The sequence below is a fragment of the Polyergus mexicanus genome, unplaced genomic scaffold (genome assembly GCF_030449975.1).
Source record: "Polyergus mexicanus isolate NDT 795.1 unplaced genomic scaffold, iyPolMexi1.0 SCAF_70, whole genome shotgun sequence".
Lineage (NCBI taxonomy): Eukaryota > Metazoa > Arthropoda > Insecta > Hymenoptera > Formicidae > Polyergus > Polyergus mexicanus.
In genome coordinates this window covers 28716-46586 of record NW_027223390.1, presented here as the reverse complement: position 1 = coordinate 46586, position 17871 = coordinate 28716, and the positions used below count along the sequence as shown (strand labels likewise).

The window sequence follows — 17871 nt, the reverse complement described above, 5'->3', positions numbered from 1 at the left end:
GATTTACGTGTGCTGGGTATTGTAAAAAATATTCCAGAGGCGATTTACGTGTGCTGGTTATTGTAAAAAGTATTCCAGAGGCAATTTACGTGTGCTGGTTGCTTTACAATATTTTGAATCGGATGCGATTTAATAGTTATATAAGATTAGCAATATAACCGTTATTATATATTATAATACATATATATATGTATTGTGCTATTGTATGTATGTATGTATGTGTATATATATATATATATATATATATATATATAAAAGGCACACACACACACACACACACACACACACACACACACACATATATATATATATATATATATATATATAACAATACATGCACACACACACACATACATGGCCAAATATTATTCCTCTTGGAAAGATATATGGAAGGCACACACACACGCACATATATATATATAAGTCCATATAAGTAACCCAGTAAGCAATTTGATAACAAATTGTTGCCAAATTGGCATCAAATTCGCTCAAAACTTGGTAACAAATCCAGTGTCATCTGTGTCCGCATTAAGCTTGTGTTTTGGTGACAAAGCTTGTTGACATAACCTGACAGCAAATTGACGGCAAAAACCGAGCAAAACTTGACATGATTTGATGTCAAATTGATGGCAAAAATCGAGCAAAATCTGCGCAAGACAATCTGATAGCAGATTGTCAGCAAAAACCGAACAAATTCTGCAGCTTTTGGCCATTCATATAAAAGTATATATTTAAATAGATTTAAAGCCTTAACCCTAAGTAACAAAATGATGATAAGTTTTGGTCATAAAATGACCATTAGATAATTAGACATTATATAAAATCATATATTAATATGTTAAAACATATAGGTAAATTCAAATAACTTAATTTATAAAATTAAAGATCTTTTTGGACAGAAATTGTTTGAATAAGTGAAAATCGAACAATTATCTGTCCGATTTGCCAAAAATCAATTCAATATCTGAATTTCCTGTATAAGAATTATGTCAAAAATTGAACTGATAGAAATATATATATTATAATATTATTAGCATTTTGTAGGCTTTATATACACTCATGACAAGAATTTGAATACGGGTATAGATAATGAATAACGCGCCGCATAGCGATAAGCGACTGAACTATTTTATAATACTTTGTAATAAGCTGCAGATTTTGTTCGGTATTTGCTGCCAATTTGCCATCAGATTGCGCACTCTAGATCTTGCTCAGTTTTTGCCGACAATCTGATGTCAGTCATGTCAGCAAGCTTTGCTCGGTTTCTGCCGCCAATTTGCTGTGTAGTTATGTTAGCAAGCTTTGCTTGATTCTTGCCGGCAATCTGCCAGCTTAATCGGTAATAACAACTCTTGTACCAAATTTGTAGCCTTTTTGCTGACAATAATTTGTAGCAAGCACTTGGCAATATCTGTTAGAACAGACCTGGCTGACTGGGAATGTGTGCAATTGTGTTCAAATATGCAATAAAGGCAGACACGTGTCTATGTTATACTGTTATCTATACGCTTAGATACGCTCAAATATGCGTGCGAGGCAATAGAGCAGTAGAAATACACGATGTTGTCCGATTTCATCATATTGAACACAATTCTCTTTCAAATATGCATAAAACATGCAGAAATATTATCGGTAACAGCGGAACTAAAATTATTGATATTATCGATAATTTCGGTCGGTATTATCGATAATTTTAGTTACGCTTAGATGAGGGCGCTAACCCGTCGGAGTTCGCTCGTCACTGTTGGATCCCCTTAAGCTGTGCAAAGCGCTAAGAAGCGCGAGATTTGCGCGGCACTGCGGATTACGCAGGGCGCAAATAATAATGATACGTTGTGCTTAAGAGCACAACTTTAATAATGCAAAGGGATGCAAAGTTGACTTCGCGCACTTTATTTTCCCGGAAGTCCTTTCAACGCACTCGCGTTGTTATTTACGGCAGCGGAATGCGGATAGATGTTTTGATATCGCGCACCGTCTCCGTCTCGCGATAGTTTTTATAAGTGCTGTTACCTTAGCGTGTCAGCGTTCTCACTCGCACTCCGCGAACTGATTACCGAATCACTATCTGTTTTTCCAAAATCCGGCTCGAAGGACCATTTAATGTAGCCGCGCCTTCGAATTACACGTCCACATTAACAGAATTTATTTGTTTCGCCGATCGGAGAGATAGGACGTAAATGATTTGTCGGGTTTAGTTGGTTGAAAAGTGTTTATTCCTTTCGACACCAACTCCCGGACCGTCTTAGGTAATCGCACGCGACAGCAAGATATAATCGGACACGCGAATTATCGTTTTAACTAAAACTATACGAGCGTTAGACTTTCGGTGTGCTCCCGGTGAAGGCTTGCGACGAAGTGTCTTAACGAAAAACCTTCTCTGCGATCCACGTACAATAGTCCTAGTTGATACGGGTACTACAAAAAAGGAGGAATTTCGATCGTTCGATTCCGAGAGCCAATCGGCTATCGACAACGAGGTGTTTGTCAGAATCGAACGATACGAAGAAACCGCAAAAACGGAATGAAAACAAGGCTTCGCACGTAACGTCTCGCTTTAGAACGTTCGAGAAACAAAATTAATAATATAATTTATAAAACGCTTACTTTCTTGAACAAATTGTAATGGATTAATTACATTTTTGCGATTAAAATGATACCAAATACGATATAAATCCGATTATTTTAAATGAAATAAGTAATCATAATTTTAATAACATAACTGATTAAAAATTATCCAATTTATGTCATGTTTTATTATTTTAATCGCAAGAATCTCATTAATCTATTAAAATTATTTTGATATCGATAAAATACGAAAAACAGAAATTTTATGAACGATATGTAACCCGAGATATTATAGTTAAAGAGAGCCTCGCGAACGAGACTTCGGAACTGTTTGATGTTTGTCATCTCGCTTGCTCCTCGTTCTTTATTGTATTCTTTCATCCCCATTATTATATTCTTTTATTCCTTCGACTTTTATTTTTTCTATATTCTCGTCTTCTTACATAATAATACATTAATTTATTCGTCTTTATTTTATACAACATAAATGAGATATTGTGTATGTCATAAATAGAAAAAGTATTTAATTATGTGTATTTTTGTATGTACATGTGTTGTATTTAACTATAGTTAAATAGAAAAAGAAAATAACTTGTGTATCTCATTTATGATGTATCAAATAAACATAAATAAATAAATTTATTTATTTTCATGTAGGGACATGAGAATAGAAAGAATAAAAATTAAGCAAATAAAAGAATATAATAATGGCAATAAAAGAATACAATATACAATAATGAACGAGCAGAAAGAAAGAGAGAGAGAGAGAGAGAGAGAGAGAGAAGCGCGAGTGAACGCGTAAGTGAATATGCGAGGAGCATGAAGCTAAGCGATACGTACATAGCGAGCGAGCGATTAGAAAGAGACAGAGCGTATGATCGAGAGAGAAAAGATACTGCAATATGTTAGTGCGTACATGTATATTACTCTCCACGCATAAAAGAGACAAAGGTAGTACGATTATGTTTGTCCTTGTCGTGTAAGATTACAGCTCCGTCTATCGCGACATCACGCAACTAATCTACTGCTCTGTTTTACTCTTGAGCCTTCATCTCGCACACACACATATGCACGAAAATTTTATTTTGCAAAATCTTTTTTATAAAGCTTCTAAACTCACTTCTCTAAGTTCACTTATACTCTTTGATGAAATGCCGAGTGCGGAGTTTACTGATTAGGCACGTGTAGATTACACATTTGTTATATTAAGTAAATGTTGACGCAGAAGCCGATAATAAAACTGTAATTTTCTCATTTTTTTTAATTTTTCATATGAAATGTTAAACTCCGCACTCCGTTATTATGTGTACCTTAATTGTGGAAAAGGATTTGTTGATATCTATAATCAACAAAAAGATTTTGCAAAATAAAGAATATTCGCGTTCTGTCGGTAATATTGGATCCCCTTAATGATCTGATAAAGTATCTTTTAACCAGATATTATAGTTATTGAATATTGATCTGAGAATTCCGGCACTAAATGTGTTATTGACATTTACGTTGATTGTCTTGTAAGTCTTACAATGGACTTGAGAGTGTTGTAATTGTAACGGATACATTAGTTATACCACAAGCTGTTAATAGTCTATTATTATGTACTGGATTGCGTACTGGACTTTAATGAGATTTTATTCTGTAGGTAATTAAGGATGAGAATTCTAAGACTCCATGTAAGACTTGATGTGATACGAGATATGTGAATGTATAAACAGGAGGAATATTATATAATTGGATTATCACCTGGAACGCCTATGGCTCTGTTGGAAGGGGGAAATGTGATGGAGGCTCACTGACTAGATGTTATTATATGTGTCAATGGAACATTTTCTTGTGTCACTGGATCCCAGTGATTTTAATCCTAAATGATTTCTGGAACTGGCGACACATGGCGAACAATATATATGATAAATTTGTATGTTAGTTGGATCGATGGTGGCAAGTGCTTGTAGAGGAGTAGAGAAACACCTGCAACAGACTCTAAAATCTAATATGTAATGCAGGGTTTATCATTTGTGGTGACATTATAATGCCTAAAATTTCATGGAGCTTACAATATTTAAATTGTTCAAATTGTCTAAATTAATGGAATAAATAACCAAGTTTGATCTTGGATATCTGTATAAAGTGGAACGAATATTGCAGAACTGATCGAGAATCTCTTTTTATTGGTGGTATCTTGCTGGTTGCGGTTAATTGCTCTGTATGTCCTCGCATAAAGTGAGTGCCTGTCAAGACGGAGAGTTGTAATTCGGCTCCCTTTATATGTATATGGAGACATGCAGAGGAAGCAAACTGTTTTCAAATTGTTTTTGTGTTTTTATGTCTGTATTCTGGTAATTTTGATTGATTATCGGTATAATTCTGTTAGAAAATATACATAAAATGTATTTGCGCTGGGATGTAATTACACAGTGGGGACTGATAACCTGTAATGAGAAACAATATGTTTACTTATACTGAAATTCATTCATTGCATGCTACGCGTTAACATAATTAGATATATACCCTAAATGTATACACCGAGATATTGCATAACTGTGTAGGAAGCGAATATACGGGTAACATTACGACACTACGAGTAAGGTAGTGGTGCATAATCAACTTTGATAAGAACTGATATTGCAAGCTCAGTCTTCTTTGAAATAGTAAATTACCAACATACAAAATGCTTGGATATATAATTGATCATGATTCATAAAGGTGTCCTGCAAATGTGCATTGTCAATGAGATGATGCAACTCGCGCGAGGTGTAGTTGCACACATCGGAGTTGAGAATGATATTTTGACACCTGTAAATAAAGGAAGCTTTAGCTGTAAATTCACTGAATAGTTTGTAATAAACCGCTTTCGCGAGGCAGTTGCGGATAACTCGGTCGGGATCCGGGGCTCGTGAAAGGGGTATCGAGAGGCGAACACACGTAATGAGAGATAAAATATAATTGATTGTGTGTAAGTGTGTATGTATACAGAGTGAGTGTGTGTGTATAAACGATGTATGCGTGCGGCGTGTGTAGTTGTGTGCGAGTGAGACGATAGGCGAGCGAGTGCGTGCGCGAACGTATAATATCTAAGTATGATGTACAATGTATCGAAAGTATGTATGTGGTGCGAATGACGATGTGTGTGCGGCAAGATGCACTCGTGTATGTGTGAGATGCGGAATCGGTCAGCGGTGCAGTCGTGTCGGTCGCGGTGCATACGACTTACATGCACGTATGCGCGGCGCGGAGCGCGATTTCGGCGGTTCGAGATAATATCGATTACGCGAGCGGATCGTGATTTTGGCAGAGGCCGCTAACTATCGGGCGATAATTTCGATCGGGCCGGTGGGCGGTCCTTAGACGCGCCTGTATCGATTCGGTTGCGTCGATCGATGTCGCGGCAGGATTAGATCATCCCCCTGAGCGGGACTTAGCGCACCGTATTAATGGCGAGTCCGATTGCGTAAATGGCGGTCGCGGAATTATTGCCGGTTCGCGGATAGTGCGTTGTCGTTTCGTCCGGGATGGTCTTTCCCGTGGAATTCAGGAGTGCAACGGCCGACGGGAACATCCGTCAATGGCAGGAACTCCCTACCACTGGTTGATCGCCGTTGCATTTAAGTGGACGGATTGTGTGAGGCGTCAAGAACTCTCGGCGGAGGTTGAGTACGCCCAACCCCGTTTTCCTCTTTTCGTAAACGGTCGGAAGGATCGCTCTTGGAGATGCCGCAAACTCTCGGCGAAGGCTGGGTACTCCCAACCCTGTTTTCTCTCTCCTTAAGCGTTGATAGGATTGTAGCGGATTTCCAGGCGTCTTACTGACTCTGGTGGTTATGGAAGATCTGATCTGGAGCTGTGAAACGTGCCCTATTTATACCGCTTTTCCAGCGGGTGCGCGTGCGTAATATGCCTTAATGTTTAAGGCATATTATTTAATGTTGAACCGCCGCGCCCGACTCGGGCGGTTTCGGGAACGGTCGGTACGGTTACCCGAGCGCGGCGACGGTTCCGGGTAAACACGCGGCTTAACGGCGGTTACAACTTGGAACGTTTCTTAAGCTTTTAAAAATGGGCGCTCGGCGCCTCCGCATTATGCCCGACCGGTGTTTGTCGGGCGGCGGACTTCCGGCGGATTGACGGCCGGGTATCGGTGGAGGGATGCATCGTTACAAGTTATTAATTATTAGTTATTAATAATTACGAAATCTATCGAATAGGGGGACATATATTAATAAGGAGGAATTATCGGTAAATTAAAAGTTAAGTATTTACGATGAACTCAAGATTGAATATGCAATAACGGTATTGCATTGAATTAATTGTTGAGCATCTTGTGTTCTTCATGCATGACGTGAGTCTACTAAGTGGAAGAGTTGTAACTCAACTTTTATATATGTACACGGAGATACGCTAAGAAACTAAATCATGCTTATTTCGTTTGCGTTCTATTTACATTTACATTGAATTTGATAGGATAATTTGTATAAGGTGTATATGTGCTAAGAGAAATATCCTTGAATACGTGAGGACATGGAACCGGCACTTTAAATTTAAACTCAATTTCAAATCTGATTTAATTTGGGATGTGCGTTGTCCATAGTCTGGGTTGCGGAAGGTTGCTTGTCTCCCTAAAGTACGAAGGCGGATACTGACAGCTTCTCGATGCTTCGCAATTGAAAGGTGTGTCTTTGCTACCATGGGTTGATTGATCTGTGCTTATTTCTGACTGGAATTGTAAATGGAGATGGAAGATATTAGCTGAAACTTTTAAAGTTAAAGTAATTGTTAAGTATTAGTAATAGGAAATAAATAATCTATCATTTATGATGAGGCATTATCGGTAAACTAAAGTTGAACTCCTGGAGTTATGTATTGAGATTTGATATTGTACTGTGATTAATCACTGGACAGACTTACAAATATGAATTCAAACCTGCGATGACACGAGGTTGAGCAAGAGTTAAACATCTAATCAATTTAGCTGCGTCAAAAGATCTAACCTATTAATGTATAAAAGAAAAACAAAACAATTATTGGTTTACTAATAGATGCGCACTGATACATATGAATTGCATACTCACTGAGATAAGGATGCATGGTGCTAGATAACCTCGGAGATATATAGCTAGACGATGGAATGCGGTCTGTAGTGGTGATGCTGCTGAGAATCGGTGCAGAGACGCGATGATCCTGTAAATGGGACCGATGAGTGCGTGTTTGAATGATAATTGTACGAATGCGCGACTATGTACTTAACGCATTGTCTCTCCATGACTACATTGTGTATTGTGGGCTGTCTTCGACATGTGGAGGCTATGCATACATTCACACTTGATGCGGGGTGCATTCATTTGTGGTTACTGTAGTGATAGATATGAGTAGAGTGGCGTAATATTATGATATGGAAGCATATATATATATATAGCTAATACTGTGTTACCAAAGAATACGGTTTATCCGAGCATCATGCAAGAGTGTCAATGGTTGAAATGAGGTGTTTAATGTAAATAAAGTACAAACCCGCCACGAACCCTGAACCCTGAATCCTAAATCATTGCTGAGGACACATCGAGGGATGCTGGGGTGCCGCCGACCTCTATAGCTAACGGTACGTAAAAGATCTGATTGTGCTTTAATGCTCAAAACTAGTTTTAAATGCAATCCTGATAAGCCTAAAAGGCGATACCTGGAAAAGAAGATTACTGTTAGATACACGTTATAGGTTAAACTGAATCTTGTAGTTAAACAGGGTTATGATAGCACTCGAGTAAGATGGCATTCCACCAAGAATTCCCGGATTAGTGCTGTGACCGTATTGGTGTCCGTGCTGAGAGGTCAAACTCTAATTTCACAAACTTTCAATTAATTCCACTTGACTTTTAACGCTTATAATAGATCGGACACCTCGAAGTTTACGGCTGATCCTCGTGCGCCACGGGTAAAATTTTAGTAGATGGGAAAGTGACTATGGCGGCGGGCTACACTAGGGGAAGTCACAGTCACTAGCAGTTGAGAGGGCCTTGTAATATATAGATCGTAAACTCATTCAAGGTTACATGCGGACTCGGGAAAACGAATGGAGTCATCTCCTAGAACTGGGGATTTTCATCTAAAACCTGGGGAAATTTGTAAGTCCCAGAATTATAAACTAAACTAAACTGAAAGATTTGGTTAGCTAACTACCTAGATTAAGTACTTAAAATAAATTATGAATAGTAAGTTGGACGATAATGACGTAATGACCAGGGGAAATCGGAATCCCCAGGTTTCGGCGGAAGAAGGGTTTTGGTCCCTGACCCTCTCCCGTCGTCATCATGCGCAGGGCCGTATAAAACAGCGTTAGGTGGTTCTTTGGTTGATGATCAGGAACTAACGAAGAATAACAACGGATCAGCGTTGAAGAATTTACCTGCGGAAGACTGGAACCCTGAGGAGGGAATTGTTAAAGCTTTGAAGGAGATAACGGCTCTAGAAGACAAACTACCTTTGAATTGTAGGAAGAGAGTTCGACTTGTGGTGGGAGGTATCACTGACTATACCAGGGAGCTCTTTCTAAAAAGAGCCACATTAGAACGTGTCTGTAGACATCTCTGGGCCAAGATGAATAGTCAGAGGGATCAAATACACATCCTGCAATCGGAATTGGTGGACCGGCGTTTGGAACTAGACTCGCTCAGACCTTTTTTGATTAGTCAAAAGTCCTATGACGGCGAACAGCAGGAAAAATGTAGAGTCCATATCACCGGATCCCCCGATGAAATTCGTGGAGAGGACGTGGTTGATGGGGAACTGGATCCTGACCTGTCCTGTATGATCGAGGAGTTACCGTGGCTCTCCTAAGGACGTCCGGGTGACGCTCTTTACTGACCCTTGCGCCGGTGCTGGTGATCCATTGGTCCGTTGGATCCCGGCCCGCGCGGGTGATGTTCTGAGTCGATCTCGGGGTCTGAGAGTCGGGGTTGGAACGTGATGCGAATCGCTATGCGATGCGAAATTGCGTAGCGATATCAGTCCTCTAGTTAGGACCTCTAGCCTCTCGCGTTCAAGTTGTGCATCCACCTTCTCGTGGTACTCCTGAAAACGCCACCTACTTTGGAAAGTAAGATTCGGTAGGTGTCGGCTGAGTGATGTCACAGCGAAGTTTTCCCCCCTTTTCCGCACAGTCATGAGCCGGCATCAGTGATACTATGACCCTCTGATGGACGTCCGGGTGACGCTCTCTACTGATCCTTGCGCCGGTGCTGGTGATCCGGATTGATCCACCAGATCCCGGCCCGCGCGGGTGATGTTCTGAGCCGATCTCGGGGTCCGGGATTGTCGTGGTTGAAATCTGATGCTAATCGAATGGCTCTCAAGTGACAGCGTCCTTCCTGTCTTCCCTCTCACACACCTTCCGCACTTCCCGGCAGCCCATCTCCATCCGTTCGTCTCTATTGTTCTTCGGTGCAGTAGAGAGGAACAGGGGTTGGCAATACTCGCCCACCGGGCCCTGCGCTTCTGAGGTCTTTGGCCCAGCGGCGACGGAACCGGTGGTTACTAATCTTTTCTTTTCTTTTCAGGTCTCCCCATACCTTTAGGAAAGCCACCCCTCTCTCTCTCTCTCTTTATCACCCCACTTTAACAATACTTACTAACACTACTAACACTCATCACTCTTCTTTCTCTTTTTCGTCCCTCTACTCTCTTTCCCTCCTGAGCTAAAAGCTCTCACCTCAACCCCTTTTTCACTCCTTTTCGTACTATCTCTTTTGCTATCGCTTTTCTATCTCTATACTCTTTTCTCATTTACTTGCATAAAACAGCATGCAACGCTACGAGTCGGTGCCAGCATTGCTGGCCGAATGGCTCTAATGTAGCAACACACACACACATACACTCTCTCACACACTTACATTCTCTCTCTCTCCCTTTTCTTTCTCTCTTTTTCTTCCTTCTTTATTCCTTTCCTCTATTTCCTTAAACAGCATGTATCGCTACGAGTCGGTGTCAGCATTGCTGACCAAATGGCTCTTACGTAGCAACACACACACACACACGTTCTGTTTTTCTATCTCCTCTTTCTCCCCCTATTCTTTCTTTCTTTACTCCACTCCAATTAACAACTCTCACTAACAACTTCATTACTAACACTTTCATTGATCTGTCTACTCTGTCGCTTTTACCAATCCCTTAATACAGCATAGCTACGAGTCGGTGTCAGATTGACCAAATGGCTCTTATGTAGCGAGCGCACCTAGAAGCGTTGGTGGAACGTGTCTGTGGCCTTGTGGGCAACGCACTTTTAAGAAGTGGGGAGCCTGCAGTGGCTAAGGTCACGTTCCCGTACTCGGCTTTCCTATCCTTTCTTCATCCAATCTCCCGGCAGCCCATCCCCATCCGTTTGTCTCTGTTGTGCCTCGGTACAGTGGAGAGAGACAGGGGCTGTTGTACTCACCTACCGGGCCCTGCGCTTCTGAGGTCTCAGACCTAGCGGCGACGGAACCGGGGGTTACTAATACTTTTCTCTTTTCAGGCTTCCATCCTTTGTCGTTTTTCATTATTATCGCCCGGTCGTTTGTTTCCAACTCGTCCGTTGTGGTAGGAAAATCGACGCATTAGAAATAGATAGATAGGTAGGCGTTTCCTCCTAATGGCGCCCGTCTTAAGGCTAAGGTCAAGGATCGTGCCGATGGTCTGAATGGCCGCGAAGACGAAAAATAGCGGTCCACCACCTCGGGGTACCTGCTGTCCCCCCGTTGTATTTAGGCTTGGCGGCGTAATGGTGGCTCTGCGCTGCTCGACTTCTTTTCCACCGTACTCGTGGGAACAAAAATGATGAATAATTTTTTAAAAATTTTGGTGAGGAGGAGTGCCCGCCTGGCAGATCGCTTCCCGCCAGGTGCGGCTGCTATTAGGGAGGCAAGGGACGTGCCTGTCGTCGAGTCGCGAGTACGCTCGTGCGCGCGCTTGGAGACAGCCTCCGCTTCCTCGAGAGCGCCTCACCAAGCTGTGCCCGAGCGATTCCGCGACGTAAAACGACTTTGCGCACAGCCCCAAGGTTGCGGCCTTCGCGCCGTTCGAGTTTTGTTAACGCGATGCGATAGTAGGAACAGCTTAATAAGGTCTTCACCGGCAATCATCGACCGGGAAGAAGAAATTAGGAATAGGGAATCTAGCACAAAATTAGTATCCGCGATTAGACCCGCGATTAGTTCCGCGAATAGTCCCGCGATAAACCCCGCGGTAGAAAATAAGATTAGATACGCGAATGTTTCCCAATTAGAACCCCATAGTGTATGTGATCCGGGTTCCTCTTCGCAGCCGCAGCAACAAGCTCCGGCAAGTAGCGTCCCCTTTTCCTCATTTGCGTCCACGGGAGTGAGGATACTGCAGCTGAACATGAGGCGTTCAGCTGTAGTTACGGATGAGGTGCGTCAGCTTGTCGCCGAAAAGCGACTTGACGTCCTGTTATTGCAGGAGTTGCACGTCAAGAAGCATGGCAAGAGCCACACCTTCGTTGGCTTAGGGAAGAATATGAGGGTAGCTGCTGTATGCTCAGAACGCCCCTGGGCTGCAGTGGCAGTCTGTAACCCTCAATTCCAAATGGTGTTTGTCTCGCAGCTTAGCACGACACATTGCGTCTGTGTGGAAGTGCAGGCTCCCAATTTTTCTTTCTACGTCGCATCGTGCTACTTCCAGTACAGCGACGAGATAGAAAAATACCTCAGACACCTCGAAGTGGTGCTTCATTCGCTGAGGGGGAAGAGATTGTTAGTGGCAGTAGACGCCAATGCTCGGTCGTCACTCTGGGGTCTCCAAGAGACAGACGAAAGAGGTGCGAAATTTGAAGACCTCATCCGAGCATATGGAGTAAACGTGGTGAATGATGTCGGACAGGGACCCACCTTTTGGACGGCAAGAGGTTCGTCTTTCATCGATGTAACCTTGACGTCGTCCTCCATGAACAAATTCATCAATGATTGGAAGGTGAGGCCCGACTGGACGACCAGCGACCACAACGCAGTCGACATCAGATTGAGGGTGCCAAAGGGGTCAGGTGGAGATCGGGGTGCCGCGAACATGAGGTTTGACACTCGTCGGGCTGATTGGGAGCGGTTCTCCGAGAGCTTGACTGATCTTTCAAGATCGAGACTGGAGGTCCTCGATGTCTGTTCTGCGAATAGAGTAGATGAGATGGCGGAGACGTTGGCAGCGGTACTCACCGAAGCCTGTTCCGCGTCGATGCCAAGAAAAAGACGATTTAGGAAGTCCAACCCGTGGTGGACGGTCGAATTAACTATACTCAAAAAGGGAGTATACAGAAAGAGGCGTGCACTCCAGAGAGGGCGGGACAAGCCCACTTACCTTTCTCTGAAGTTGGAATACCGCTCTTCTTTGCGGAAATACGGCAGAGGGGTGAGGAAGGCGAAGCTTGCGAGCTGGCGGAAGTTTGTCACATCGCACGGTAACTCGGAGCCCTGGGGATTCGTTTATAAACTCCAGGCGAGAAAACTCCAAGTTGAGGGGGTGCTCAGCACACTCCGGTGTGGCGAATATTCCACGAAGACTTTAGAGGAGACCGCCGGCTACCTCCTAGACGTGCACACTCCGGATGACCGGGAACAGGATGACACGTTCGAACAACGTGAAATTCGTCTCGCTTCGAAGGTTTCCCCCGACACGGTCGACGCCTCATTCTTCACGGCGGCAGAAATGGCTGTAGCGGTGAAAACTTTTAAAAATAATAAGGCTCCAGGAATGGACCTTATTGAGGTTGCGGTTTTGAAAGCCGCTTGTAGGATAATTCCCGGTCAGTTTCTTAGATTATTTAACGGATGCCTTCAGTGGGGCGTCTTTCCCTCAATCTGGAAGGAGGGCTCGCTTCGAGTCCTTCTGAAGGGTGAGGACAAGGACGAGAAGGATCCGAAATCCTATAGACCTATCTGTCTCCTCTCCGTAGTAGGAAAACTTTTCGAGAAACTTCTCAAAACCCGCCTCATGGACGCGTCACTGGCACCGGGTAGGGTCTCCGATCGACAGTTCGGTTTCATGCCCGGAAGGTCGACGGAGGATGCTGTTGTGGAGTTGCGGCGTATGGTTTCTGCCTCTGAAAAGAGGTACGCCGTCGCGCTTCTCTTCGACATCTCCGGGGCTTTTGACAACGTCTGGTGGCCTCTTGTACTAGCTAGTTTAAAAGAACGGAATTGCCCGCGGAACGTCTTCGAAGTCCTCCGGAGTTATTTCGAAAATCGGACAGTAAAAATCGCGTTCGGTGCTACAGAGGTGTCCAAGCGGGCCGCGAGGGGGTGCCCACAAGGTTCGTCCTCGGTCCGACTTGTGGAACCTCATGTTCGACGGCCTTCTGCGGCTCCTAGAAGGCTTGGTCGAAAATCGGTTTGCCGCGTACGCGGATGATCTCGTTGTCGTTATAAACGGGGATTCGCGAAACGAAATCGAATCTGAAGGCCAACGGGTGGTCAACGCGATCGTAAATTGGTGCGAGTCCGCGAAGCTTCAGATCTCCGAACGCAAGACTGAAGCTATAATATTAAAAAGCGCCGCGATAAATAGAAACCATATAGGCAGACGGGGAGGAGCACGTCCGGATAGGAAGCGTAGAAACAATAAAAAGATCGCGACTCTCGAAAGTAGGCCACCTATAATAAAAATCAAAAACACGAAGATAGGGTTTAAACAGACCGTCAAATATCTTGGCGTTTATATAGATAAATTCCTTAAAGTTAGAACGCATTGTCAATATTTGAAAAACAAAGTCGGGATACTCTTCCAAAAGCTAGGTGCGTTAGCGAGAGCCAACTGGGGCCTAAGATTTAGGGCACTATCCGCAATTTACCGGGGAGTGTTCGCACCGACGGTGGCTTATGCGGCCGCGGGGTGGGCAGACCTGTGTACGGAGAGTGACGTTAGGATTTTAAAAGCCTTGCAGCGCCGGGTCCTCATTTCGACTACCGGCGCATATCGCACGGCATCGTGGGAATCGCTTTGTGTCGTCGCGGGAGCAATGCCAGTCGACATATTATTAAAAGAAAATATCGCGCGTTATCAAATCAGAATAGGGAAAAACGCCAAGATCGGGAATATAGAAATCTCCGCCGAAATAGGGAAAAATAACGCTTTCGCTGAAATTAGGGAAGAAGCGACGAACATGTGGCAGACCAAATGGGCTTCTTCCAGCAAGGGTCGTACCACGTTCGCCTTTTTCGGGGACGTACGCCGTAGACTGGCTACACCGTCCCTGGAAACAAATCATTGGAGCACGCAGGTCCTCACTGGACACGGAGATTTCCGAGCACGCCTCAAATCGCTCAATCTCGTGGACAGTGACGCGTGCATATGTGGGAGTGGAACAGACACGGTGCAACACTTCTTGTTGGACTGTCCACTCTTCGATGCGCAGAGAGAGGCTCTACGCGATATGGTTCCGCAAAGCGAATGGCGATGGCCGGAGACGGCGCACTTCTTAGTGTCGAGCTCAGAGGCCTACGCGGCACTCGCTGGTTTTTGCTGCGAGTCCCTTTGGCTAAAGGGATTCGAATCGTAAAACGTTAGAGAAAAAGGTGTAGGGTAAAGGTCATTCAGCTGAAAAAGTCGGAGTCTTCAGTTATGAGAGGGCGGCCCCGTAATCTTCTCGGATATGCCGCATTCTCGAATGATCTTCGCGTCGCGTAATTTTAAATTAGAAGGAAATATAGGCAGGTAGATAAGTTTCCCAGAAACCCTTATCCAATGGCTTCCAAGTCATTTCCTTCACCCCCATCTTATCCCTATCCAGTTTCCTTCCTCAACTTCCGCCCATAACAGGGTCAGGGCGTGTATCCGGGTCGGGATACAATGGACAGGCCTCCCCGTGGTTCCCCGTGGGCGCGTCTCTAAGCGAGAAGGGGTCTCTGCGTCGTCTGCAAGCGTGTAGACCGGCGGTCTGGGCCCTGGGAAGGAAGGTGGGCTTAAGGCGCGGCTAAACTGTCCATCCTGCGCATAAGATCCCGCAGGCGCTGCTGGATTTTTCCATCGCCCGTCTCGGGGCAACGTCGCTAGACAGTGGAGCCATGGTGGTTGTTGTGTGTGCCCGATAGGGCGAGGAAACAGGAGTGCGTCCTTTTCGGAGGGCGTGCTCTAACATTAACTGTCCTGTATGATCGATCCATCGCCTGTTACTCAATCTAAAGGGGAACATGTCGTGGATCAAAACACTTTAAGAGGATGCCGGAGCTACAGCCGAACTTTGACGGCTGAAATAAATCGGATACAGGAGTCGATTGATCTTACGCAGGGGAAAATTATAGAGAAAGCTGTAGATCTTCTGGAGCTGGACATTGTCGCCGAAGCAGCTCTCTGCAGTCTTGTACCGTCGGAAAACCTTGGCGGTGACTGGGAGAACGATCGGGCGGGACGGGCTCGTAGGTGTGGAGAAACCAGCCGTCCTAGGGGAAGGTCACCCCGAACAACAAACCATGAAACGGCTACAAATATGAATATGGACACGGACAAGGTTAAAAAGTTACCGCCACAGGGATTTCGGAGTCCCAATGACAGGCGGGCGAGCTCTATGGTCCCTGAAGCCTGCTCGTCTTCATCTTTCGCAGGGCTTTCTTCCACGTCGGCGATGGGCGTGGAGAGTGAAATAGATACCGCCGAAGAAGGTCATAGAATCGAGGATAATAGGGACCTTCTGGATCTTACCTTTGTGAACTATTCTTCTTCATCACCCGGAGGAACTGAGACGCAAAGGATGAAAACGGATAGTGGGGACTTGAGGATGACCCCTAAACAGGATGAAGAGCGGGAACTTGCTGGGAAAATTAAAAGGAAAGCCAAGGCCTCGCCGGACGTTATTACCCCGAGTGACGAGGATATAGGCAAGGAATCTTTTCCTAGGAACACGCCTGTGGCGTTAAGGAAAACAAGGCCCAAGAAGAAAAGGACGCAGGCTGCTATCACTAAGGAGTCTGTGGAGGATCCGTCCTCTGTTAGGTCATCAGATACGGAGAGGAGCTCGGGAACAAACTCCATGAAACAGAAGAAAATATCTGGGGAAATTTTCAAACCCAAACCCGGGGAGTCTGGGAAATTAACTACATCTAAAGGCCGTAAAAAAGAAGATAGTATTATAATCTCATCGGAGGATGAAGAAACTGGGAAGGATTTTGCACCGCAAGACCTACGAATTATGGGGGCCATTAACGTGGGTTCACTTGGCCTGGACTGCTTGGCCAACGTGATTCGCATGCGCTCTAGGAGTAAGAACCTGCAAGGAGGAATCAACGGGAAAATGAGACGGGACCTGGAACGAGCGAGGGAAATCATCAACACCCTTATCTATAAGGCGGAATCTACGGGGGACTCTACCTTCCTCAAGATGAAAAATAAAGAGCTGTCGGCTGAAATAGTTATGATGAAACTCAATGAAGTCCTTAGGAAGAGGGAAATGGACGAGATAAAAGGTCAATTTGATGAACTCCGCAATGAAATTGCCGAGCTCAAACGTAGACTGGAAGAGGCTGAAGATAGGAGAGACGAGGCTGAAGAAGACAGGAAGAAAGCGAGAGAGTCCTTCAGGATCACAGACTGGAAGTGGAGGAATAAGGGATATAAGTTAGGAGAAGAAGGAGTTAGGCAAGAAATGATGGATAAAGGGACACTAACCAAAGAAGAGATAACCCAGCACTTACCATCAAAGGAAGACACACGAGGAGAAGATCCAATGATGAATCTCCGTAATCATGAGGCCGAGAACCTTCAGGCAGTCATGGAATCTGAGCCTGAAAAAAGAAAAAAGGAGATTATAACAGAAGGAAGTATCAACAAGCAAATTAAAGATCTTATCAAGAAAAGAGCGGAATTGAAAAAGAAAGGCAAGGTGGAGGACAGTGAAACAGGAGGAGAGCCTGGAAAAACTGAAGATGGAGCCTATTCCCTCCTTCCACAACGTGTACCCAAAGTGAGACCAAGGATTATCTCAAACATTAGACTGATTCCCCCGAGCTCAGCTGAACGTAGGACAGAAGATACCAGGGATAATAACACCCAAATTAGGGATAACTCTGGTAATAGATCCGAGAGTAGAGAGGCCTGGGTGAATGTAAATAGGAGAGGGAAGGGATCGGAAAGGAGAAAGGAACAAGTGAGAGGTGACCTACCTGCACACCAAAATCCTGGTTACACAGCAAATAGGGAACCTGAAAACAATAATGTTAGGACTGGTAAGACAATTGGACTAAAACGGAAACCTCCAAAGAATGCAGCTGTTATGATCACTAGCTATAAGAAAGAGCTCACCTATGCAGAGGTTATAAAACGGCTAGGGAAAAAATCTCCCTAGAC

General features: G+C 44.3%; 1 protein-coding gene across 1 annotated transcript; it reads left to right on the top strand.

The window, feature by feature from the left end:
* Nucleotides 1-15682: 15682 nt before the first annotated feature.
* LOC138943999 (uncharacterized protein PF3D7_1120000-like) lies at nucleotides 15683-17869 on the top strand. Its single transcript, XM_070314891.1, has one exon. It carries the CDS (start codon nucleotides 15683-15685, stop codon nucleotides 17867-17869), a length of 2187 nt encoding a protein of 728 aa, XP_070170992.1.
* The last annotated feature ends 2 nt before the right edge of the window (nucleotides 17870-17871 follow it).

Excerpts from the sequence above, each read along its gene's own strand:
- LOC138943999 (XM_070314891.1), top strand. The coding sequence starts at position 15,683 with ATGATCGATCCATCGCCTGTTACTCAATCTAAAGGGGAACATGTCGTG.